Source organism: Mercurialis annua, linkage group LG4 (genome assembly GCF_937616625.2).
Source record: "Mercurialis annua linkage group LG4, ddMerAnnu1.2, whole genome shotgun sequence".
NCBI lineage: Eukaryota > Viridiplantae > Streptophyta > Magnoliopsida > Malpighiales > Euphorbiaceae > Mercurialis > Mercurialis annua.
Genome location: NC_065573.1, coordinates 36,003,786 through 36,030,470, shown reverse-complemented (window position 1 = coordinate 36,030,470; position 26,685 = coordinate 36,003,786). Strand labels below are relative to the sequence as shown.

Genomic DNA, 26,685 nt, shown 5'->3' with positions numbered 1-26,685 from the left:
AGGTTCACAATCCTACGTGGCAAACTAGGTTCACACAAGGTTCAGATGACTTGATGAAAAAAAATATCTATTTAAAGAGAGGGGCTTTTTTATTGTGAAATATATTATCTTCGTGAGGATTTTTAAGATCGGTGGCTTAAAAGAAGCATGCATGAACTGGTAAATGTGAGAGTCTCAACATTATTTACCCTATTGCATATGATGAAATTGACTATCGAATCAGATGCCATGAATGTCACCTGAATATAATTTGGCACACCACCACCTTCTCACGTCTGCAACAGCCACCGCCAAATCTTCAAAAAGACACCCGCCACTATAACTTCCCTCCACCTGCCGCACTGTTAGTCGATGCTCAACTCAGACGAATAATATACGATTGTTCGTCTGCAGAAAGACGAAGACAATATACATTCACAGACGAACAGGCGGAAAGGGATTGTCGCAGGCGGCAGGCGGTGGTTGTGAAGAATAAGTGGAAGTGGAAGAAGTAAAGAAGAAGAAAATGGAAATAAAAAATAGTGCAAAAGAATCTCTAAATTTTTATTTAAAAATTGATATAACTTTTTTAAAAATTTAAAATATAAAGATCATTATTTGAAATTTAAAAATTATTAAATGTCAATTTGAATAATAAAATAAATATGAATTGTTTTTTGAGAAATTATTAAGTAGGCTCAGTCCATTATGTTATATATAAACTAAATATATCACATTATGATACGTCATTAAGATAATTTGATAAAAGTTTAGATTTTTTTAAAATTATGTTTTGTAAATTTTATGTCAATTTGAGTGGATGAATTAATCCTTTATTCAAATATAAATACATGACCAAGTTTACATTACAAATCAGTTTAAATTTGCAGGCCCAACAAAATGAAGTAGCTAGTGCTCATAAATATTCAGATGCCAATTCCTGATCCTCATATTTTACAAATTTTGACTTGTAAAATTCCGTCTCTACTTCAAAAAAATAACACATTAAAAATAATTCAAGATAAAAAAAAACAAAATTTTCAAGTCTCAATTCTCAATTCTACTGTTTTTCCTTAATTTGGAAATCAATAATTTATTACTTCAGATTTACTTTTTCTTGTTTGCCATTTCTAGAAAGGACCAAGACTTTGCTGGAAATGAACTCCTAAAATATAAATACTAACCATATCATTAAATAACATTTTCAAAATAATCATAGAAAATTATTACTAAATATGGTCATACAATTTCTCCAAAAAAGCAACACTCATAACCTTAAGTTGTTCTAGAAAGGTTCAAATTATTCAAGAGCATAGCTTTTTTTTTTTTTTTTTTTTTTTATCAATTACATAAGGTCAACATTATTTATCCAATTAATATTTAATTCATGCAGAAATGAAAATAATAAATTAAGCAACAAAATTAATGATTCTTGTCTGGGCTGGCTAGTTTATAGCCTGTTATTTGGTGTATCTCCCCCTTTAAGCAATATATTTGCTCTTTTTGGTGATTGACCAAAAAAAAAAAAAAAATTAATGATTGAGAAATTTTAAATTACTTATTCTAGATACTTACATGCAATGCTTAAAATTTTCAAAACTCTCATCATCAAATTGTTTTATTTTCCACTCTGATGGAGAATAATATTTACTCTTTTGTCACTGTCCTAAGACCACAATTAGCACCAAATTGTTCAAGACTAGAAATTGACACATTAAGAATTTTCTTCTTAATATGTTTTCTTCATTTGTGTTCACATTATTTATTCTCTTCTAGAAAGGTAACTAATAATTTAATATTTATCAAAAAATAAATAAAAAATTACTCGGAACGAATTTTCAACGGCATAATATAATAAAAAATGATTGAATCTTTTACTAGTAAAAGACCTTTTCTACCTGGTACACTGTAATAACAAGAAGTAAATTTTAGTTTAATAGACACTGAAATCATTTCTAGAACTATAAAATTTCGACTCCAGATTCAGTCTACATAACTTTGTCTAATCAGTGGTTCAAGTATTCGTTCAGTCTATTCAGATTTGGTTCGTTCAGCCGGGATATGATACTTAATTTTTTATTAGATATTGTCCGGACTGAATCCATACGGAACTTGATTTTTATGTGCAGGTTTAAATTTTATCTTTTAGTCAAAATTTTATGCCGGAAAAGGTCGATTTAGTCACACATATAAAAAGGAGTGTTATCGAGTCGAGTTAAGTTAGAATACTATCAAATTCGAGTTCGACTCGACTCTAAAGTATAAAACTCCAAACTCCAAATTTGAACTTGGTCGAATTTTATTATAGAAATTCATTTGTGGAAGAAGAAATAAGATTTTTTTTTAATTTCACGTGGTTATAACTTAATTGAATAGTTTAAATTGAATTTATAGCTTAATTCTAAAATCATTTTTTATAGGAAGTAAAATCAACTTAAAGTAAACACAATTCATCAAAAAAAGAGACTTAAAGTTAACAATTAAATATTTTGAGTCAAATTTGTAAAAAAAAACGCAACAAACAAAATAAATAAAAATTAATCTCAAGGCGCCGGTGAGTTGATAAGACGCTCTTTGTCTTAAGTTAGGTCGCGAGTTTGAACCGTACTCATGTATGCAACTGTTTAAAATTTGGGATCAGAGCATTACCCCGCAACGGACCTACCCGGCTCGAGGGGGTTACTCTAAATGTGGAAGGTTTAAGGCACTGTTTCATAGTTGGAATTCATTTAGGACACCTCATGATCAGATCCAAAAAAAAAAATCAAAAAAAAATATATAAATTTTAGTAAAAATTCCAAAGAGTTATTGAAGTTGTTAACATTTCATCTCTTTAGTAATTAAAGTTTACTTTTTATATTCCTAAAAGAATAGAAATATTTCTTGAATATTTCATAGTAATATAAGAATTATAGTCTTAAAACAGCATTAAATACAACAAAATGTTACAGTTCAAAACGTCAATATTTTGCTTTGCTATGAATAAATCTTATACTCCTGGTGTAGTGCTGGCCTCGAACAATTTTTTCAGCCAATGGAGATCAGCAAGAGCTCAAAATTAAGTTGGGTGCCTCCAATTCTAGTAATCTACTTCATGAGAAGGCTTGGCAGAAACCAGCTCCTGTCATCTTTAAGTGCAATTTGGACGCATCCATCAAACTTCAGTGCTTACGGCTATCTTCTTAGAGACAACAATGGCGAGTTTTGTGTAGCCAAGAAGGCTGGTTTACAGCTTGGTTCGATAGAGCCACGTACAGCAGATGCGATAGGCTTTTGTGAGGCCCTTGGCCGGTTGAAGACAAGGGGAGTTACGCCGATCTGCATACAGATTGATTGTCAATAGTTGGTTCTTGCTTTGAAAAATCCTTATAAGGATATCTCCTATTTTGCTCATATTATATCTGACATCAAGGTTTTGTTACGCAGTATGAACATGTTTCCTATGCTTTTGTAAAACGCTAGGCGAATTCGGCGGCCCATTATTTGGCTAAGACTGTCGAAGCTATGTCCGTGTGTAGAGAGTGGATTAGCCCATCTCATTTTCTTATTGATATAATCAATAAAAATTAATATTTTGAGTTTAAAAAAAAATAGTCTTAAAACTGCATTAGGTACTTTTGGAATTAAAAAGAAAAAGAATTTTTTTAAAATCATTGTCTTCATAGTTCAAACATAACACATGTACACAAGAACAAAATTGATCGACTCACTGGTAAATAAGAAGCTAACAAGACCAGGCTGTTGAAGCTAGTTTTTCTTTAAATAAAAAAGCATGCTTTTTGTTATAAATAATTTTTAAAGCAAATATTTCCTTATAAATTCACCTAATTCCCCTAAATTAACTAAATTTTAAATGAGTTTTCAATTTTCAGATATTTGAAAGTCAATCAACCTTTTTGGAAGTCATATAATAAGAACAATGTTGAATCAACAAATCTTAATCGATTGGCTCTAAAAAGCAAGATTATTGGTGGATTCAGCCCAAGATTGTCTTATCAGTTCAGTGATGTGGTGATTAATTTAAGATGTAGATAGAATTCGAATTATATTCTATAAGACGAATATAATATAGGGTTTTGCATCACCTTGATATTTAAATCAGGCCTAATAGATCACAAATATTCCACTATTTGGATATGTTCATTGTATTATAAATTGTCGAAATTAATAATTTTAGTTCTTTTTTAATTTTAATTGGAGTCATATTAATAAATCAAAATAAAAATGTTTAAATATATTCTTTTTGTTTGATATATAGTCTAAACAGAACCTAAATACCTTAAAAGAGTACTAAAAAATGTAATACAGAGTAAATCTAGTGATAAATTTGTATTTTCAGTTTAATTTGGTTTTAAACATTGAACTTAGTTAAGTTCTAATATAAACTCAACCAAAACAAACAAACTGAACTTATCTAATCCGGATTCGACCCGCGTCGCACACCTGGTATGATGGGTGAGTTTGCCAGCGGGGATTTTCTATATTCAGAAGACTCGAACCCGAGAGTTTATTTAAATAATATCAAATCACTTACCACTTGAACCAATCCATTGATATACTTACTCATTTTTATTTACTTCTACATTTAGTTAAAATTATACATAAAAAACAAAATAGAGCTTATAACTTGTACATATTTTGAATATGATTGCATACGATCAAGTCAATAAAAATTGAACTTTGTATAGTGCAAATCTATTATTAAGCCGCCATCAATTAAGAATAGATAAGATACAGAGTAATAATTACCCATATGACGAGCAAAAGCCATTAAAGAAAAGGAGAAAAAGATCAACCCAAACCTCGAACTTATATTTCAAGACCGAATAAATTATTTTTAATTTTTTAGTTAATTAATCAAAAGTCTTTTAATTTAAATCAAGTAACCATTAATATGTTACGTATATTTCAAACGCGTGACCTATATGACTATAAAACACGAGTTTAGAGATCTAACTCACTTAAGTGATCGATTTGATTTGAAAACATAATTTTGAGGATTTAAGTATCTATTTTTTTTTATAAATGACTTATTTAATTCCGAAACACAAATTTGAGAACCGAATTGACTTTTTATTCTATTTTTTTAAACAGACTTGTTGACTTCTAACAGGAGATTAAAATAATTAAAAATATTAATTTAACACTAAAAAACAAATATGTTGACTAGTCTTCTCTCTTCGTGTAATGTTTGAAAGTTTGAAAGTTGGAAAAAGCTAATGGCTGCAGTCAAAGCTTTTCCCTTTAGTGATTAAAATCTCAACTAATACTCTCACTCTTAAGACTTTTTCTTTTTCTATATATATAAATCTATGATTACGTTTCATTAAAACTTGAACTTGGTTTTTGCTAAATTCTTCAAAAATTTCAAGAAAATTCATCAATTTTCTTTGTTGAAAAGAATAGCTGTTTTAATCTTCAAGACAAAACCATTGATTTCTGATATTGTCTCTTTGCTTCTTCCCCAAGTTTTCCTATTCATATTTCTCTCTTTATTTCTTTAATCTTTAATCAACTCTAACCAAACCAGTTTTTTTTTTTTTTTTTTTTATGAATTTGACATAATTCAGCTTTACATGATCTGAGGTTCATTTGGGTACCTTTATAATTTGATCAATTCTCAAAATTTTGATTAGAAAGGGCTTTATTGGTAATTATTTTGTTGATTTGGGGGGATAATAGGAATGGAGAATTCACAAGGTGGTAGCGGTTCAAATGCACCAGCTCCTTTTTTGATCAAGACATATGATATGGTAGATGATCCAATGACCAGCTCTATAGTTTCTTGGAGTCATAGTGGATGCAGTTTTGTAGTGTGGAATCCACCTGAATTTGCTCAACATTTGCTTCCTAAATACTTCAAGCACAACAATTTCTCAAGTTTTGTTAGGCAGCTTAATACTTATGTAAGTTATTTTCTTGTTTATTCCATCTGTATTAATCTTTGATTTTGAATCTATTCTGTTTCAAGGGCTTTGGCTTGTCTATTTTCTATTATGTCAATTAGGATTAGCTTTTGCAGTTCTTGTGCTTCATCCTGACTCGCTATGTAGCACGGAAACGGAAATATTGAAACCAAAAAAGGCGAAAAATACATTTTTTTTCAAGAAATGGGCGAAAACGAAAATGCGGAAATGGGAGACATTGAAACAGAAAACAGAGGAAATGATATTTGTTAACAAAAAAAGTTAGAAATATAGAGTTTTGGGATTTCAAAAGGGTTTCAATTTTCGATAGATAAGACTTATGAAGTTTCGGTGCAATATAGCTAGTTCGTATCGAGTCAGTAGCTCGGTGATGAGTATTTCTATTGCATAATCAATAATTAGATTTGTTTGTGCTTGTCCAGGGTTTCAGAAAGATCGATCCTGATCAATGGGAGTTTGGAAACGAAGAGTTTATAAGAGGGCAGAGACATGTGCTAGGCAACATTCGTCGACGAAAACCAATTCATAGCCATTCTTTGCAGAATCAAGCCAATGCATCTCAACTAACAGACTCGGAAAAGAGGGGATTCGAAGAGAAAATCAAGCGACTTAAACACGATAAGGGCTTGCTTCAATTGGAGCTACAAAGAAATGAATCAGAAAAGCAAGCTTTCGAGTCTCAGATTCTGTCAGTAGCTGAGAGATTGGTAAGCATGGAACGTAGGCAGATGCAATTATTAACTTGTTTAGCTCAACTTGCCAAGAAACCGGAATTTGCTTCAACTCTGATGCAACAATCTGATTATCAAAACAAAAAGAGAAGATTACTAGAATTCAACCACTTCAATAATCCGAGTTTGAGTTCACCTAAACCTGACGGATCCCCTGCATCAACATTGGATTTTGAGTTAGTTGAAAAGCTGGATTCGTCCATAAAATGTTTTGAGACTTTCCTTTATGGAGTAAGGGAATTAACTTCTGCTCGAGAAATCGATTTTCGTGCAGTTTCGTCTCCGTCTTCTCCTGTAGTTTTTCGAGAGTTGAGTGCATCATCATTGGACGGAGAAACATCCTCACCGAGATCATTTCGATCATCACCTCATTCAATCGATATTCCTTCATCTCCTGAGCTAGCTCGATCCATCAATCATATCGGTAGCTTGGAAAATTTTATTCCACCAATTAGTGATTCTCATTCTGATGCCAATTCCAAGCCTGAATCATCAAATCCTAATTCGGCCCCACCTGCAGTGAATGATAATTTCTGGGAATATTTCCTGACCGAGGCTCCAGGTTCTTCTAGCGGACAAGAGCCCGAAAAACGCGAAGATCCGACAAACAACGGTAGTAGAATAAATGGTAGACATTGGTGGAATTCAAACATATATGATCTAACAAAACATATGGAGCATCTTGCACCAGCTGGAAGAACATGAACAATTGCTTGTTATGTTGGTAATGACACTATCTTTGTTTTAAAACCAATTTTTGCAGTGATAATAGTATATATGTTCATATTAGTTCAGATATTTGGAGAGATTTTGTGTACAACATTATTTATTTTTGTGTGTTGTTGTTGGTGGGAGCTTCATTGCTCATTGTACATATTGTGTGGCTACATTTTGACTAGATTTCTAGATGTGAACAAGTTAATCAGTTACTCTTTCAGTTCCATTTCGGTCTTTGATCCCTTTGGCAAGAAAAAAATCATTTCAGTTTTGTTAATTGATTTAGGTTGGAATGTAAATTTTGTACCAATAGAGTTGCATTTCATGTAGCGTAATTTTAAAGTCTCGATTTCTAGTCTCACCACATAGGGGGATGCAGAGAAATTATTGCATTAACTTAGACTATCACGTCATCCGTGAACTGAAGAAATCACATTATAACATGTCATTAAAATGATGGTATTATTGTAATTTCGTTTATTATTTTCTTTACACTTTTTGATAGTGATATTACAATAATATCACCGTTTTATTGACGTGTTATAATATGATTGACTCAGTTTACAGAGATGATGTGGTGGACTAAGTTTATGTAATACTTTCTCATGAATGCATACAGACCCCAACCTTTTTGAGAAAAGAAGACACATGTATGCATATAATTGACTTCTCAACCTTTAAACCTAAGATGTAGCACCCATATCCATAATTAAAATTACAATTTGACAATGAAAAATAATAGATCATGTGGAGCAATAGTGGTGTGAAAAATATTCACAAGTTGAAACTTTAAACAATTTAATCAAAAAAATTAATAAAGTATACATACTTTTATTATTAAGAACTACTAAATTCTAAAAATATCTAATTATGGAGTAATTAATAGTCCGACTAACAAAAAAAATAGTCTGACTAATGATGTAAGAGAAAATCACATTTTTACCACATTAATTAATCAGTATTTCACAAAATACCACCTAACTCTCCTATTTTACATTACTACCAAAAACAATCAAAACTTTTCACCACCACCATCCCTATCATATGATGCCACGTGTAATAGATAGCTCATTACTGTTAGTGAGAATCTACCACGGGATCCGCGCCTTATTTGTTGTTGCATTCTCTTAAAACACGGGTTTCTTTCCTAACTGATTCAAATAACACTTGATTTTTTCCTTTTTTAAAAGATATCAAATCAAAAACACATCACAAATACACAAAATATACCATCGTCTTCTTCCTCAAAAATAGCATCGTCTTCTTCCTCAAATCTTTTATCTCAAATATTGTATCATCATGGAATCTATTCCAGTGATGATACAACACAAAGGCAATTGGATTGAAACAAATCAATATGCAGATTTTGAAGTTATTGGTGTCATGATTCCTCAAAATTCTACATATTTGGATCTTCTACATATAATAGCACAAGAAATACAAGTAAATTTGGAAAAACAGAATATTGAGATAAAATATCAAGTAAAGATTCAGTATCCACCACTCAAAATCAGTGATGATTCAAGCTTCAGATTTTACTTAGAAATCAAGCTTAGTTCATAAATTTCTGTCTTTTTTAATGTATCAAATATGTATATAAACGGTATCTTGCTATTGTTTTTATTATACTAGGTGAAACCATCTTCAGATGATATCATAACAGTTCTCGAGAATGGTAAAAAGTACACAGTCAACATGGTCGAGAGAACATGTACATGCAAAAAGTTTGATATCGATGAAATTCCTTGTAAACATGCCATAGCATTTCTAGCCGACAAGAAGATTGAACCTTATGCGTACTGCTCAAGATACTATACAAATGCAGCTATGTTAGCGACATATTCTGAAACTGTATATCCATTGGAGAAGGAAGAAGAATGGATTATTCCAGAACATATCAAGAACATGATTGTCAAACCACCCCAACATAGAACACGAACTGGAAGGCCTAAAAAGGGTAGGTACCAGTCAAAGTGGGGAAATCCTAAAAACGATCCAAATCAAGGGCAATGTGGAAAATGCGGACACGCTGGACATAATAGGAAGACATGCCGAAACAAGCCAAAAGATACCTAGATTATCTTTCAGTGTTTTTTATTATAGTTTAAACTTCCAAGTATTATATACAATTCTGATACATTAAAGAGTGATGTATGTCAATTTCTAATTGTGTAGAACATACATATCTGATATTATATTAAATGTCAGATACATATATTATACAGGTTTGATACATATATGATACACAAAATAATACATACAGCATCACAAAAACAATTACATATGTATATCTGGTAACATGTTAAATTCAGATACATATATTATACCTGTAAGATACATAAATGATACATTCAACTTAAAAAAAAGTGCAAGTGTGAATAAAAAGGAATATTAAAGTAAAAGATTACTTCATTAATTCATCCAAAAAACATTGTTTACTTCATTAATTCAAACAAAAAACAGTGTTCAAACAAACCTAAAAAATAAAACACACAAAAAGCATAAAAAAACATTGTTCATTCAAAATAACAACTACAGTTTCAGTTTTCCAGCTCGAATCTTGTATCTTTTTGCTTTCACATTCCCATCCTTTTGGTCCTTGTCCTGATAACTCTCTGATTCACTGACAAGTGTTTTCTTGATGTCCTCAATATATTTGAAATTTAAAGGCATAGTCACTCTACAAGTGTAACGATCTTCCGCATCTAACAAGTAGTCCCAGTTCTACAAATATACACAAATGATACACAAACAATACATAATTAGTAAATCTAAAATACAATATTTGTATACAAAATAATTTTACATGAAAAAAAACATATAAGATGCATATATAACATTTACAAAAACACAGATCTTAGAGCCTACTAATGTAAACTTAAAATGAAAAATACAAATCTTAGAGCCTAAAAAAACACAGATCTAAGATACATATAATATACATAAATGATACAAGGATTAATAAACTTATTTTATAAACTAATCTTAAAATGGAACATGACATTACATATCAAAATACATCTCTTATACATGAAAAATACAGATATAAAAAAAATTACCTGAACCAAACGAGTTGGTTCTTCAATATGCAAGGATTTCTGAACTTTCTGATGATCAGGTACAGCATCAAAAGCCAAACGCCTTTTTTTCAAACCAGTTTCATCCACCTTTTTTCCCTTTACTTTGACATTCTCAGAGGCAGAAGCAACACCACTTCCTTCAACATCTTTTTCAGCTTTTTTTACTAATTTCCGCTTCATTTTTACAGGAACAACAAAATCCTTCTTCTCTTTTGTAGGAGTTGATCTTGTAGAAACCATGTTGCTATTTATAGATAAAATGCAGTTAATAGCAAATGTGGAGCCTAAAACCTAAATGCACGTTACACACTACACTGATAATGGCTAAAAAATAGGAAGTAAAAAGAAAACTGTAAATGAAGAAGGATAAACGATTGAAATCATGAGAGATCGTGTGCGAGAGGGAAGAAGAAAAGAGAGGAATCAGCATAAGTTTGAAAAAACGGTAAAAAGAGCAATAAAGAAGAGAAGAAGTTGAAAATTAACAGAGCACGATACATGTGTGTTTTGCTAGACACGTGTAGGCTTGGGATGAAGGGAGGAAGGTGGTGCTGGCTGAAAACTATTAAAGGGAGCTGGTAATTTGTGAAATTAATGTGGTAAGAAAGAAAAACAATTAATTAACATTGTATTGTCCGAAAATAGAAGGCTTTTTCTTGGCTTTTCTGTTATTTTCTCATGATGTAACTATGTAATATTTGTAGGATATAAAGCTTATCAAGGATAAAAATAACAGATTTATTCAAACATTTTAACATTATTTAACTAAAAGTCGACTTTATAATTTTATATTTTAAAATACTAATATTTATATGGATCTCACCATATCAATTGATATATCATATCTCTAAAGAAAAATAAAAATGAAACATGAAAAATGTCAGGACCCTAATGTACTACACAAAATTTAAAAATTTAATTAATTTATATATATAAAATAATATAATTAATCAGATGAATATTTTATTTATAGCTTTAAAAAAATTGATTTACGGTACATAATTTAATTTAATATATTAAGAGTAATAATAAATCAATGAAGAAATGAATGATTATTAAACGCTGCCTTCAAATCAACGCTTTTCAACCGATTATCACAGTACCAAACGTACCAACTAAAAATTAAATAATACCAGTACCTTTTCTATATTTTATTATATAAACAAGTCCAGATCTTATAGATTTACGTTCGTCCAAGTACCTGATTTTCAATTTGGTTCTTGTGAAGCAATTGCCAACAGCCAGCTTTAATTACAGATCGCTTTCATCAAATTTTCTCAGGTTAGTCCAAATTCAATGTTCCTTCTATATGTTGCATACGTTATTCTGTTTATCACTGTTAATTGTTTTGTTTATGTATTCATGTCTCATCGGACTTGATTATTGCTGTAATTTGTTTCTTAGAAAACCCTAAATTTGTGTTTGTAGTAATGTTGATGTTATAATTGGTTTAAAAGTGCATTTTTCATTTTTGGCTATTTTTGAGCTGTGATTCTGAGATTTGTCTTGCCATTTTTTTTTATATGGAACAGGTCACATTTGAGAAGTGGATTTTTGTTATTGGTAGCATTTGAGTTGGTGAAATTGATTTTAGCTTAGTTTATTGGGTCAATTCATGTTTAGAGTTGTGAAATTTCGAGTAAAAAATCGCTTATTCTTTTGAGCTGCTGTGTGTGGTTCGCTAGCTTTGGATGACAACCTACAGCAAAAACCAATCATACTGTTGACATTTTGGTTTAGTGATTCACAATATAAGAGTACCTGATTGATTTGAGTTGGAGTATGCTAGACGGTTCTTTTAATATTGATAAAAATTGAGAAGTTAATTACAGTCCTAGTGGAATTCAAGGTTCCAGAAAGACTGTTCTTTCTCATGCTGGTGCAAGGACAGTGAGAATATTAATGTTGAGCATCAGTTAGATAATTCTGATGCAACTGAGTTGCCTTTGGTTCAACCCAAGATAGGAAATGGGAATGTAGAAGGCAGTGTAGTCTGTAGTGTGCATTTGAATGGTAGTCATACAATGGATCAAGAAATTAGTATACACACCCAAGATCATGAAATTAATATACATACCACGGACCATGAAGCCAATATACACAATAGAGGAAAAGAAAAAGAGAATTATGTGCCTTTTAATATTGAAAATGGGTCTTGTGGGGAGATGCCTTTAATGAGTGATGATAATGCTGACTCTGTTGTCAATCCTGAAAAGTTGCCGCCAATGTCCAAGAGTCCTGTGTCTCCTGCCGATGTGGTGAAGACTTTGTTTTTCATTCTAGTTTGGTACACTTTCAGCACATTTTTGACATTGTAAGTTCATATTTCTCTTTTATAATTCCAGTATGTTAGTATCTTTATATTTTTTTCTACGTATGCTTTTGTTTTCTTTTTCTCCTTTTTGTGACAGCTTGCTGGTCTGCTTAGGTACAATAAAACTCTCTTAGGAGATGATTTGGGAAAATTTCCAGCTCCATTGCTGATGAACACAGTTCATTTTTCTATGCAAGCTGTATTATCAAAGTTTATCACATGGTTTTGGTCTTATAAATTTCAAGTTGCGGTTAGCATGACTTGGAAGGATTATTTTGCAAGAGGTACTGCTATATTATCTTTTTCTTTATTTTCCGAGTAATTGAAAATTTTACTTTCAGTGTAATTCTGTAATTGACATAGAACAAAGCTGACTAAATGAAGAAGACGACACATCTCAAATAAAATGATCAGGATCTCTTAATATTTCCAAATAGGACAGTGCATGCTTGCCCAAACCAGATTATCTTATTCAAAGGGAACACAAAATTTTAATTGCATTGTGGACTATGCTTATGTTGTTTTAACTGAAGCCTAAAACAAGAACATTCACTTTTAGCTCAATTGATTAAGTGGTAGGATGCGCCTGAAATTTCTTGCAACAGATTTTCTTTCCAGAATCTGTTTAAGACTGGTGGCAACTCGTTTTAAACGGACACACTTGTTTTTCCCGTTCTTCGATAAGCATATTTTGAGGTTTTAGTGGTTATTTGTTCGAGAGAGCACCAATTCTCATTTTCTTTATTTTTAACTGAAATATTGATTACTTTAGTGAATATAATCTTCTCCTTTAAATAGAGAAGAATCTAAATTACAAAAGAAAAAAATTGTTACGTAGTAAGGATTTCTAACAAACATAAATTATAATATTATTTCCTAAATAATAGAAAACCACCAACTACTTCCTAAATAATACTTCCTCTGTCCCAAAACAATTGTCCACTTTTCCTTTTTTGTTTGTCCCAAATACTTGCTCATATTCCTAGTAAATCACAATCGTTAAGACTAACTTTTTCCATATTGCCCTTATTTAAAACTTACTATTTATTACTATTAGCCCAAAAAAGTGAGTCTGGGCTAAGAAATATGAACTTTGTTGTTGCAATTGTTTTATTATAGTTGTCGGCAACATGCGACTAGGTCAGAGCATTATGATTTAAATGATAGAGCCTCTAATTTTTGTTCCTGATTGAATAAAATAAACTAATTTTCTAGACAAATTTAGTTGAACTTGAACATAATTGTGTCCTTTATGGTTGAGAGCTTGAGCTTCCAACAGGTCATTTTTTTAAATTTCTCATGAAAATCTGCTTGCCATAATTTGAGTTGCTCCTACACAATTAGTTTTTGGAAATAGAATAAATGTGAAAAAAATGAAAGCTTTAGATTAGTAAAAGTGTGCATATGTAGTCATTTTCTCTTGTCTAGTAAGTGTCCCATGTAAAGATGTACATTATATAAAGTATCAACAAAGGTTCATTTTTCTCCTTGAACTTGGGACAAAGATCAAATAAGATTAAGTTCGTGGCTTTGAAAGAAAACACCTTCAAATTTGGCATTTTGGCTCATTTTGCACCTTCAGCTCCAAATTGTCCAATAGATTTTTCCACCTCAGCTTCAATTTGTATATAATGCTTCAATCATTTTCTAACACATCATATATTGGGGTAAAATGAGCTAGAATGCCAAGTTTGAGTGTGTGTTTTTCAAAACCACGAAGTTGGCCTTATTTGATCTATTATACCAAATTCGAGGGGCAAAAGGCACCTTTGTTGCATAGAGTATTGATGATTATGTTAACATTAAATTGTTTGCAACACTTTCAAAGAGCTATTACGACGTTCTAGATTAATCCGCATATTAAAGGTAAAATATCTATCGGTTAATTGAGACTTAATCAGTTATATATATATATATATAAATGTATTATATTATATATGTATATATACTAGTGTCGTTTTACGTGTTTCACATGTGACTCGTCAAATAATTATAATTATATTATTATGGATTAGGGTAATTATATTTATGTTTAATTAATATTTATTTCTATAATTATAAATTGTATTTAAGTATAAAATATCAAATAATAATTAAAATAGTAGTTAACTAGGAATAGTTTATTTTATTTATAGAGAATATAAATAAAAAATATCAAATAATAGATAAAATAGTAATTTATTAGTAGTTTACCATAGTTAGAATTCTAGATGATTAGATAATAATTAAATTAGAAATAATTAAATATTTAGAGTAGTTTACTTTAGTCAGTTGTCTAGCTCTAATAACTATTTTAATAGTTTTATAATTAATAAATATATTTTATAAAGTATAAAGGGCATTTACATAAATCTGCCCCCCATCCGTGCGCTTATATATAAATATATATATCTTGTAAATGCTCTCTAAGCAATGATTTTCCATTCTTTTATGTGCTCTGTGAAACTCGTCATAACTTATTTAATTAACATTTCTATCAACTAATGCTACAGATGGACTTTCCCTTTCACAGTTGTACCAACAGCTCTTGGGACAGCATTTGATGTTAACCTGAGTAATGCATCTCTTGTTTTCATCTCTGTTACATTTGCAACAATGGTTAGTACTGTTTTGTGCCATCTGGAATTTCTTTGATCCTTAATAAATGTTACTTTGTTAATCTGATGGTTCTAATTCTGGAATACTTACCAAGACTTCTGTATATGCAGTGTAAATCTGCGGGTCCTATATTTCTCCTCCTATTTGCTTTTGCATTCAGGTAAATGTCTCGCTTGTCTTCATGTTCAATCCCACCACTTGTAGCTATCGATATAAGTACCCTATCTGCTTTTGTCTCCCTTTGTCACAATGCTTGTCATCATATATTTGTTTTAATAGCTGTATTAATTTTAATTTCTTTCTTTCAAGTGATTATGAAGAAATTAATCTATCTCAGAGTTTAATTTTTAAATTGTAGTCCTTTCCTATCTACTTTCCATTTGAGGGGATTAAATTTTGTTTCAAAAGTCACTTTATTTGGGATATTAAACCTTCTTGTTGTCTCCTCTCCCTGTTCTGCAGTAAAGTAAGATGGAAGAGAACGTGTTTATAAAATCTTTGCAAGAACCGATGTGTTTCATGAAAAATCTATAATGAATTTTCTGGTGTTTGGGGTGTTAGTGAAATTAGAGAGCTTGAAATAGTTTCCAAGTCAAAGGGAAAGCTAAGCCATATCTAAGGAAATGACTTCTCACTTCTTCTGTAGAATGTCCTTTCAGAGCTCTTACAAACTTATGAAATGTGAAGGAACTTAAAGAGCCTTATGTAAATACCTACAAATCATTCCTTCACCTACAATGGCCTGTTTTAGTTGTCATGTTGTCCCATATAGTTGCTACTTTTTTTTTCATTATTTTTTTTTTGTTTTTTTTTGGCTATTTCTAATCTTCACTCTTCCGATGGGAAATGTTACTTCATAAGGTTCTAAAAGGTTCCAAATAATCATCTAAATGGTAGGAAATTCATTTTACCGGTGTACTCAAATAGCCAAATGATAATAAAAAAAATAGTTTTCAAATTTATACTAACAAACAAAAAAAAATCTTTCTTAAAAATGTCAAGTGTAAGTTTTTTTCTGCAAAGAAATTGTGTTTAAGGCTTTCAATTGAGTTATTTCAAAAAATTTGTTTGTCTTTCTTGACTGTAATGTTGAAGTAGCAAAACACTGACTGGAGTTCTTTTAATGTGTCATGCAAATGAAGAATAAAAGCATGTAAAATCATTTGGAAGCCGTTCCCTTACCATGAGAGCCTCTGCCAATGGTTGAAAAAGATATGACTGGTGGACTTGGCAATGATTTGTCATTATGTATTAGGAACTGATTGATAATCTGTTTTTTTATTGATTAGGATTTGAAAGCTTCCAGCCAAATATAGAATGAGAAAATAATAAATTATTAAAGAACCAGGAAATAAATGATCAGTGAAATTAATTTGCAAATGCCAAAGGAATTTTAGATGTGAATTTTTATTTTTATCTTCTTTACTGATTAATTCCTAGCATTTGCTTGGTCTTAAAACCATGCTTGTGTTTTCTCAAAAAAAAAAAAAACTATGCTTGTGTTATCCTTATCAAGTTTAATATGTCGTTGGTCATCCATCATAGTTCCTTTCAGCTGCATTAGCCTAGACTATAAAGTTTGGAAGCATATTATCAATATGGGAAATAATTATCAACTATCAAGTGTCATTGTTGTGCACTAAGAAAAGACAGAAACAGAAGAAGAGAACACTCAATGTAAAAAATTAATTTTAGTCAAATAAGGTGATAATGTCCACTTTGACGGGTGAGTCTTGTTTTCCTAGTAGTATACAAGTCATAGTATGAAATTACTGCTATTAGTTAGTTTTACTAATCGTCAGTTAACTTATTATATTTCTTAGAATAGCAATGAGTCCACTATTTGCATTGATAAAGTAGCTCAGCTTAAGTTTTATTTCAACGAGGTTACTACAGTTTATGTTTTTGTGTAGCCAGATTCTTGATATATTGACTGTATGATAGAGTTCTACTATACATTCAATTAATAGTCAGATTTGAAAATTTTCTTATGGTTTTCATGCCAGATCACTGGCTGACATTTGACCAAATATAGCAATAATTATATTAATTGTGTGTAGTGTAATGCTTATGTTGCAATTCAATTCAAAGTTAGACTGTAGTATGAATGGAAGTTTTGTCACCATGATGAAGTAATTGATACATTATCAGTGATCAGCTGACTATAGATGAATTAGCATTTATGTTTTAGTAGAAGTCGACCTTGTGATTATCTTGAGAAAGTTTTTTATTATTAACTATCTTGTCATATGGTCACCCCATTTTATATAATTTCCCTCTTTACAGTTTCTATTTGGTGCTTTGATAGCCTCAGAAGTAAGAAATGCTTTCAGCAGCAGCAAAGTGTTCTTTGCATTTCATCTCTATTTCTTTAGGTAGTTTATGAAAGAGCATTAGAAGAATGCTATTTCAGTTGATAAAGAGATTTTTTACCCCCATGTAAAATGTAAATTTAGAAGCTTTCATTCGCTTACAAATCCCCCTTTTGTCTTTAAAAACACACAAAGACGAACACAAGCATCTGAATTGCAGTATTATTTTTCAGTTGCAACTATTTAATGTTATTGAATTTCAAATTTCTTTCCTTAATTTGGAAGGTTGGAGTCACCAAGCTTAAAACTTCTAGGTATCATGATGGTAATCTCTGTTGGAGTTTTATTGACGGGTAAGCACCTTCTAATTTCTTGTAGATTTAATGAACCTTTTTGTATGTATTTGTTTGCTCTGCACCGGCATTTTCACCTTATTGGGTTAAACAATTATTGGACTGAATGTCAAGGAAATAGGCTAACATATCACAAGAATTCTTTTCATCTAGGCTTGAAATGTTTTCTTTTTCCAGTGGCAAAGGAGACGGAATTTGAATTTTGGGGATTTGTATTTGTTATGCTTGCTGCTGTTATGTCTGGATTTAGGTGGTGCATGACTCAAATTCTACTGCAGGTATGATCTGATTATCCATTTTAATCTTAGAGAGCCCATAATATCAATGACCCATAATTAATAACCAGTTAGTAGGAAAGTAAAACTGTTTATTGACTCTCTGTTGTTCTAACCTTTATTTCTTTTCTCCTGTTGGAACCTGATTTCTCATTTTGGCAATGCATGGGGATTCTCCTGACATGCAGAAAGAAGACTATGGTAGGCGCTCGTCTCCCTGGCCCATGTCTCTCTTTTCTCGTGGTTGATGTCACTGTAGAAACGCCAATCTAAATGCACTATCTACATGCTCATAAAGATGTAGTTGTATTATTTATCTGCTTATCTGTATCTCAAGTTCAATGCTCTCAGATAATTGCTGTCAAAAAGGAGATAATATAACACAGTGTAGATAAGACGTCAATTCTCTGTCTGCATTTTCCTAGTTATTGATATTTCGAGTTGGATAAGTGATATGGCTGGTCAAAGAGAGATGAATTATGGTGTTCTAACAACAAATCTTTCTTGAACCTACATTAAACCTATATTATGCATTTCTTTTCAAATTAGATATGTTATACTTGTGCTGTTTGGAGGAAATTTTATACTGTCATGGATCAAAAAGGTGTTTCTTTTTGGCTCTTTTCAGGTTTGAAAAATCCTCTGACATTGATGAGCTATGTGACACCAGTGATGGCGGTGGTAACTGCGCTTCTTTCTCTTATATTTGATCCATGGCATGAATTTAAAATGAGCAGTTATTTTGATAGTTCCTGGCACATTGCCCGTAGCTGCCTGTTGATGTTTTTTGGCGGAACACTTGCTTTTTTTATGGTAAGAATCTACTTCAGACTTTGCTTTTTGGTCTTTGATCTTCCTTTTTGTTTTTCATTGTTTCCTAAAGTGGATCTGGCCGCAATGGTTTGAATTGTATATATTGAAAAATGAATATCAAATTTCTAGTTTGGGATGCCTGTCGTGCTTTCAAAATGCTCAAAATGGAGGAATTAAATTTGTGATCAGTACTGAAAATTTGGGAGAGAGTAATTCAACATGACTAGGACATGGTACGTACAACAATCTTGGATAATCATTTTTGTTTTATGCTTGAAGGATCTAGCATTGGGACAGATATTCTCATCATTACATAATACATACATATATCATGCAAGTTTTGATAGAGCGAGGTCCTATAGTCAATTCTATACTGTAAACCATATCCATTAAATATGCTAAAAATTATGAGGGTATGTATGAAGGGGAATTTCTCAGTGTTTGAACAGTTGAGGGTGACACAAGACCTTGAGCCCTAGTCATGTTTTTATCGTTGATGAGTTGACAAAACACATTCAAAAGAATTTCTTCTGATATTCGATGGCTGTTAATATTTTAGTATTTATGGGCATATCACAATTGAAGATTTTATAAAAAGCTAGTGAGAGAATTCCTAGAGAAAGGTTTCAAGTAGAAGTAATAGGCAATGAAATTTATCTAGATAAAGGATTGTAGCAAAATCTCTCATTTTTATGGGTAGCACAGTGGTCTCAAAAAGCAAAAAAGAAAATAAAAAGGCTTTACTAGCCAAAATAATGGCGGAACTGAGGACTGAGGAGGATGACAGTCACGAGATGTACAATACAAATCATGTTTGATTGTAAAGCTACCAGCTAAAACTGAAGATAAAGGTCTACTGCATTTCGACTAGCTATGCAGGACAGAACAATGAAATATATGCAGACAAGATAAATATAATAACATGAGTAAACTTAGATATACAATTTACAAGGATCGATTGGTTGAGTAATTGATGCATTTTCTGGATAGCGTCCATTGAAATTTGAGAAGGGAGATTGTAATGACATGTTCTTTATAAACAAGCAGATGAACTGACAAGAAAGTTTTGGCATATTGAAGTTGCAGGACAAAGGAAAGAAAAGGCAGACTTAGGATGGATGATATGGTAGAAGTAGTGACATGATCTAGCTACCTTTCGTAAAATGTAGCCCTCAATTTAGCTGAATAGAAGGGAAAGAAAACCTATATAGCTACTTGTCAACCAATTGGTTGGAGATTGGGTTTAGTTGAGCAAGTTAAATTTCTCTTGGTTTATGATTATGACATTGTATAAATCATCTTATTCTTTCATGTTGCAGGTTCTGACAGAATATGTTCTTATTTCAGTGACAAGTGCTGTCACAGTGACCATAGCTGGTGTTGTCAAGGAGGCTGTCACCATATTGGTATCAACTTTTACAAAAACACTTTATTTTCTGCGTTCATGAACAAAATGTTGACCCTCTTGAAAACTTTATTGTTCAGTTTCACCTGCTTGGCTTTTTTTTTTATGGCTGGAATCTTTAACAACAGACATGTATGAACTTACTTGATTATCAGTTTATCAAGCTTGGGAGAAATTTGAGTTATAGTAGTAGCTTTACCTACATGTTTTTGTACTTTTTAGCCTTTGTCTTGCTAATTGCTTTATGATAAGCTCTTTTTACAAATTCATGCAGCATAGCCTAGGACTTGGTTATAAATTGTAATTCTTCTCAGTTTTGAAATTCATCATGGCGGTACTCTTATTTTGACAATTTTTTAACAGTACTAATAAGTTTAAGATCTTAGGTAACAGTTGCTGTTAGGAGGCCACTAACGATGATCACTCACTGACAGTTCTGAATATGTATTTTGCGTAATCAGGTTGCAGTCTTTTACTTCCATGACGAATTTACATGGTTGAAGGGTGTTGGGCTTCTTATCATTATGGCGGGAGTCGGTTTATTTAACTGGTACAAGTAAGTAACTTATCGGCATAGTCTCAAAATAATTTAATACATGGAGTTATCGGTTAATCCATTTTTTTTCATAATCAAGTGATTCTTTAATGCTATTTTTTCGACCTGAACATTGGCCTTTCTGGTAAGAAATCTAGAGCCCTTTGGTTGATTCAGTCCTGAGTCCTGACCTGAAGTCTTAAAAGGTTCATCTTGATAGGCCCTGCTTGGCACGGGTTTTTGGAGTAGAGATTATGCTATGCACACAATCCTTTTTTAATTTTTTGAATAATCTGTTTTTTCATTAGCATACCCTAAAAAAGCTATGCCAAACACCAGTGTTTTAAGAACCGAACCGGTTGAACCGGTTTAGTGACCGGTTCAACCGGTTTAATAAATAGACAAAAATTTGGTTTACCGGTTCACTGGTTCAACACCCGGGTTTTTTTACCAGTCCAACCCGGTTCAACCAAAAGATGCGGTTTTATACATTTGAGACCGGACCACTGGCCGGTTCCCGGTTTAACCGGTTCGACCGACCGGGCCGGGCCGGTTTTTAAAACACTGTGCCAAACACACCTACTTGGTATGGATTTAAATGAAATTCCGGAAGGAAAAATGGTTTTCCTCTTTAGTACTGCAATCACGTCCCGTTTGCCGGAACCCTATAGGACCAGTTGCAAAGAGATTTTTTACTGATTTTCTGAAGTTCGGTAAATTCAGGATCAGGTCATGTCATTGTTTTAGCAGCCTTCGTTTCTAAACTAATCGGCAGAGTCAGCATTCTGGCGCATATAAATTGCTCATAGTTGTCTTTTTATCTGACGACATTGTCTTCATTTAAACACAATTAAATCAACTATGAGTAAATTGTTGCCTTCTTTAGAACCCTTTTTAGCCTTAAAAGGTTCATTGAAATTGTTAATTCCCCTAGTATTACTAAATAAGATGGTTTTTGAGAACTAAGAACAAACTGATTTGTGGCTGAAAGTGGAAAATATAAAACAAAGGATGGAAAAAAGCCCTGCAGCTTTGTGATTCCATAATTTTCTCTGCACGTTTTCATCCTGAACTTTACTGCCACCAAAGTCGTCGTTATGGTCATGCAAATAGGATCTAATCACTAGTCTATTAACAGGAAAATCTTCCTTGTTTTTCATGTTCTTCAAAGAACCAATTCACTGAAGTAAAACTATTTTTTTAAAGTCGCGCAATTTATTTGGTTTTACTATTAATCTATTTGGTTTCAGATATGACAAGCTACACAGTCATCAAATGGGCGAAGCCGACTTGGGTGGGTCATCTCCGGTAAACGTTTCTGCAAAATATGTTATACTAGAGGAGACGGATGATCAAGACGATACTGGCTAGAGCTTTAATATTCACGAGTAAGTCTCTTCTCTTATCCTATAAATGAACATTGTCACTCATTTGTGACATCCAGCTAATGCTTTTGTGGTATTTGATTGCTTTTTATTTTTCCCCTGCATTTCATATTTTGAGACCTAAGGCATGGTTGAAATTTAGGGTTTGCTTGTTGGAGAGGGCTGTTTCAAGTGCTGCTGACAACTATCTATCCCATATCTCCAGTATTGCTGGTTTCTTCAGTGCTTCTGTAATTTCACTTTTCACTTTGTCGGAATGATCTTTGATTAAGAAATATTTACGATATCAAAAGAGTTGAAATTTATTCTTCGACTTTTCATTTCATAATTTGTAGCAGAAGAGTCGAATTTTGTACTTAACTTTCTCAAGCTTTCGAGAGCACACATTGTATCTAGATTCAGTTTTGTGGATGCATAAACTGATACTTAATTCAATTTATTTTTCTTCGCTCTTTCTCATCATAACTGTAGCTTTTTATTTGAGATGTTAAATAGTGTTTATAATATATGAAAAATTAGCCGACTGGGCGGTTGCATGTCAGGTCAATGCCGGCATGGATCTTGGCTTTAAGTCATTTTGGTTTTGGGTTTTATTGGGTTTGGGTCGCTAGAATTAAGTTGAAGAAATTACAAAGAATTCCTCATTTCTAAACTTAATTGCATCTGGTACACTTCTTTTTCCTTTAACTTTCTTCTACTCTGTACTTTTTACTTTATACTCTATTTTAATATTTTATTCTAAATTTACTCCTTTAAAATCTAATTTTACTCCTTTTTATTGGCAATCTTTTTCTTCACTACTCTATCAAACCTTCGTCCCAACTCTAACAAATTTATGCTAGAAACATTCATGAGACTCCATTTTTCCCATGCCCTTTATTGGTGGGCAAGACACCTCAACCTGACTTTATGTATTAAAAAAACAAATAATTTCTTCAAAACGCATATATAAACTAAATTTTTCAATTTCTCTACACTAAATTTCCGAGGAAACATCCCTCAAAAGAAAATGTAGAGGAAATAATGAATGGTTGACTTTAGTTTACATCAGTTGAATCTATACACGGTTTCAACTTTAATCTAATTGGAATAAGTCATTACCTACCTTCATTATTAATTCAATGAATCTTCCTCCATTTAGTAGCATACTGCTATAGTCTCTTTCAGAACCAACCCTCTGTTATTGCTCTAATTTTTCTTTTTCCAGTTTATGTTTCTGCAGTAATGTCTATTTTCTATACTCAATTTGTAGTTCTCTGCTGCTATTTTGCGTTGCTTCTTTACTATGTTCACTTGTCAAACGCTGAAACTTTTGATTATCCATCTGCAAATCTCTCTACTTCATGGATAAATACTCCTTCCCTTCCACATTCTGTAAGTTTCACTGACAATTCTACAGTTAGAGCCATCCTTCTTAGAGGAACTTTTGGTCCGAAGTTCGCTTGTGGTTTCTACTGCAATGGGAATTGCAATTCTTATCTCTTTGCCATTTTTATTGTTCAAACGAATAGCGTTTCACATATAACTTCTCCTAATATTGGTTTCCCTCAAGTAGTTTGGTCGGCTAATAGGAATAACCCTGTCAGCATCAACGCAACTTTGCAGTTCACATCGGACGGAGATTTGGTCTTGAGAAATGGTGATGGAAAGATAGCTTGGTCTACGAATACTTCTGGAAAATCTGTTTCAGGATTGAATTTGACTGAAATGGGGAACCTTGTGCTTTATGATGATAAAAACAGAGTAATTTGGCAATCTTTCGATTATCCAACTGACTCTTTGGTTCCTGGCCAGAGGTTAATTTCAGGGAAAAAACTTACTCCTAGTGAATCTGCAACAAATTGGACTCAACTAAATTTACTTTCGCTCTCTGTAACTGATCAGGGCATGTTTGCTGCAGTAGATTCTAGTCCACCGCAAGTATATGAAGAATTTCAAGTTTTTGGTCAAAAAACTAACAAAGAACCGAGTTATGTCATTCTAAGAAACGGAAGTTTTTCTTTGTTTATGAATTCTTCAGAGCCAAGTGAACCTGACATGTTCCTAAATGTTCCCGTTGCATCATCAGCACAGTATGCAAGGTTTTTCTCTGATGGTCATTTGCGAGTTTATGAATGGGGATTTGAAGGGTGGAAAGTGGTTGATGATTTGCTTTCATCTCCAGGGTATGAATGTTTCTATCCAACAGTTTGTGGGAGTTATGGAGTTTGCTCTAGCGGACAATGTAGTTGTCCTTCGACGACGTATTTCGAGCAGATAAATGACAGACAGCCTAATCTAGGATGTGCTGTGATTACTCCTTTATCTTGTGGAGATTCACAAAATCACAACTTCTTAATGCTCAATGATACAACATATTCATCGTTCGATGCAGATATCAAAGATGTGGATTTAGAGACCTGCAAGTTGGCTTGTTCGAAGAATTGTTCGTGCAAAGCTGCAATTTTTCAATATGGTCCTAATCCTGCCAGTGGCATGTGCTATTTGCCTAATCAGGTATTTTCATTAATAAACAATGATAAAGAAAAAACTCATTATAATTCTACCATATACTTAAAAGTGCAAGATGTTCCTATTATGCCAAATGCGTCAAATCCAGACGTTACCATTCCTAATCGAAAAGAGAAAAGTCGTACATCGACTATATTATGGTCCAGCCTTGGATCTTTGTCAGGTTTGCTTCTTATTATTGGAATTGGAGCGTTCTTGGCATGGAAAAAAAGAAATGGTGATGAAGATGAGGAAGATTATTTGGATCAAGTACCGGGAATGCCTATAAGATTTTCGTATGATGATTTAAAAGCATCAACGGATAATTTCTCCAAGGTACTTGGTGAGGGAGGATTTGGCACAGTTTTTCAAGGGAATCTAGCTGATGGAACTATAATTGCAGTGAAGCGTTTAAATGGTTTAGGCCAAGTTAGAAAATCATTCTTGGCTGAGGTTGAATCAATTGGGAGCATTCATCATGTGAATTTGGTAAGATTGCTAGGATTTTGTGCTGATAAATCTCACAGGCTTCTTGTTTACGAGTTCATGTATAATGGGTCTTTGGATAAATGGATATTCCATTCACCCCAAGATCTTGATTGGCAGCAGAGAAAAAAGATCATTCTTGATATAGCAAAAGGACTAACTTATCTGCATGAAGATTGTACACAAAAGATCATCCACTTAGATATCAAACCTCAAAACATCCTCTTAGACCAGAAATTTAATGCTAAGATCTCTGATTTTGGATTGTCTAAATTGATCGATCGAGACCAAAGCAAAGTTGTAACAACCATGAGAGGAACTCCAGGCTATCTCGCTCCCGAATGGTTAAGCTCAGTGATCACAGAAAAAGCCGACATCTATAGCTTTGGAGTTGTTCTTTTGGAAATGCTATGCGGAAGGCGAAATGTGGACCATTCTCAGCCAGAGGAGCAAATGCATTTACTTAGCATCTTCGAGAAGAAAGCGGAAGAAGACAATCTGTTAGATTTGGTAGATAATTATTTCAGCAACGACATGGAGTTCCATAGAGTAGAAATTATGAAGATGATGAAAGTTGCTGCATGGTGTCTGCAAAAAGATTATGCAAAAAGACCGCCCATGTCAATGGTCGTTAAAATCATAGAAGGTACTGCAAATGTTGAACATAATTTAGATTTTAACATGTCTGATCCATCATTCCTTGCCGCTTCTTGGAAACAAGATACTCAATTGTTTGCTTCTGTTTTATCTGGACCAAGGTAATTACTCAAATTTTTGCTTCATATAAAACAAGATTAATTATAGAATGTAAATATAAGTTGTAGGATGTGGTTAAAGCACTGTATGAGAGAGCATGGAACAAAGGTTGCCTCTATTTTCATTTATCATATTTTTACAGCTTCTTAAATAATCACTGTGGTATATTCATGGCATGGTCTCTACTCTAAAACCAGTGACAAACAAAGGGCTCTAAATAATCAAGATGAACTTCTTAAGACCTCTTGATGGATATAAAGACTCCAGGTTAGGACTGAATCAACCAAAGGGCTCTATATTTCTTACTCAAAATGTCATAGTTCAGGATGCAAATCAGAAATTTATACAAGTCAGTCAAAAAAGACAGTTGATTATAGAAAGAAAATAGCTTAATATATGACTACATGTACTAAATTGTCAATAAAAGAAGTTGCATAATATTTGCAAATAACAATAACACCAAAAACAAATGAAGTAGTAAGAGATGTTTCTTCTACATCAACATCATTTTTCTTTAAACTAAGTTTGT

The 26,685-nt window shown here is 32.4% G+C and overlaps 5 protein-coding genes across 5 annotated transcripts; 4 read left to right on the top strand and 1 right to left on the bottom strand.

The window, feature by feature from the left end:
- Nucleotides 1-5,333: 5,333 nt before the first annotated feature.
- LOC126676400 (heat stress transcription factor A-4b-like) lies at nt 5,334-7,580 on the top strand. Its single transcript, XM_050370592.2, has 2 exons — nt 5,334-5,885; nt 6,329-7,580. The coding sequence occupies exons 1-2, from the start codon at nt 5,664-5,666 to the stop codon at nt 7,340-7,342; spliced, it is 1,236 nt and encodes a 411-aa protein (XP_050226549.1). The 5' UTR covers nt 5,334-5,663; the 3' UTR covers nt 7,343-7,580.
- Nucleotides 7,581-9,049: 1,469 nt separating this feature from the next.
- LOC126678641 (uncharacterized) lies at nt 9,050-9,430 on the top strand. Its single transcript, XM_050373536.1, has one exon. The coding sequence runs from the start codon at nt 9,050-9,052 to the stop codon at nt 9,428-9,430; it is 381 nt and encodes a 126-aa protein (XP_050229493.1).
- Nucleotides 9,431-9,886: 456 nt separating this feature from the next.
- Nucleotides 9,887-11,076, bottom strand: LOC126678640 (uncharacterized). Its single transcript, XM_050373535.2, has 2 exons — nt 10,414-11,076; nt 9,887-10,078 (listed from the first exon to the last, which is right to left on the bottom strand). Exons 1-2 carry the CDS (start codon nt 10,672-10,674, stop codon nt 9,887-9,889), a joined length of 453 nt encoding a protein of 150 aa, XP_050229492.1. The 5' UTR covers nt 10,675-11,076.
- Nucleotides 11,077-11,502: 426 nt separating this feature from the next.
- On the top strand, nt 11,503-22,871 carry LOC126676926 (probable sugar phosphate/phosphate translocator At1g06470). Its single transcript, XM_050371266.2, has 13 exons — nt 11,503-11,715; nt 11,967-12,748; nt 12,863-13,032; nt 15,261-15,346; nt 15,457-15,506; nt 17,944-18,011; nt 18,189-18,289; nt 18,475-18,487; nt 18,915-19,099; nt 20,419-20,505; nt 20,966-21,060; nt 22,290-22,427; nt 22,567-22,871. The coding sequence occupies exons 2-12, from the start codon at nt 12,459-12,461 to the stop codon at nt 22,408-22,410; spliced, it is 1,266 nt and encodes a 421-aa protein (XP_050227223.1). The 5' UTR covers nt 11,503-11,715; nt 11,967-12,458; the 3' UTR covers nt 22,411-22,427; nt 22,567-22,871.
- Nucleotides 22,872-23,208: 337 nt separating this feature from the next.
- On the top strand, nt 23,209-26,332 carry LOC126676924 (G-type lectin S-receptor-like serine/threonine-protein kinase SD2-5). Its single transcript, XM_050371265.2, has one exon. It carries the CDS (start codon nt 23,649-23,651, stop codon nt 26,160-26,162), a length of 2,514 nt encoding a protein of 837 aa, XP_050227222.1. The 5' UTR covers nt 23,209-23,648; the 3' UTR covers nt 26,163-26,332.
- Nucleotides 26,333-26,685: the final 353 nt, after the last annotated feature.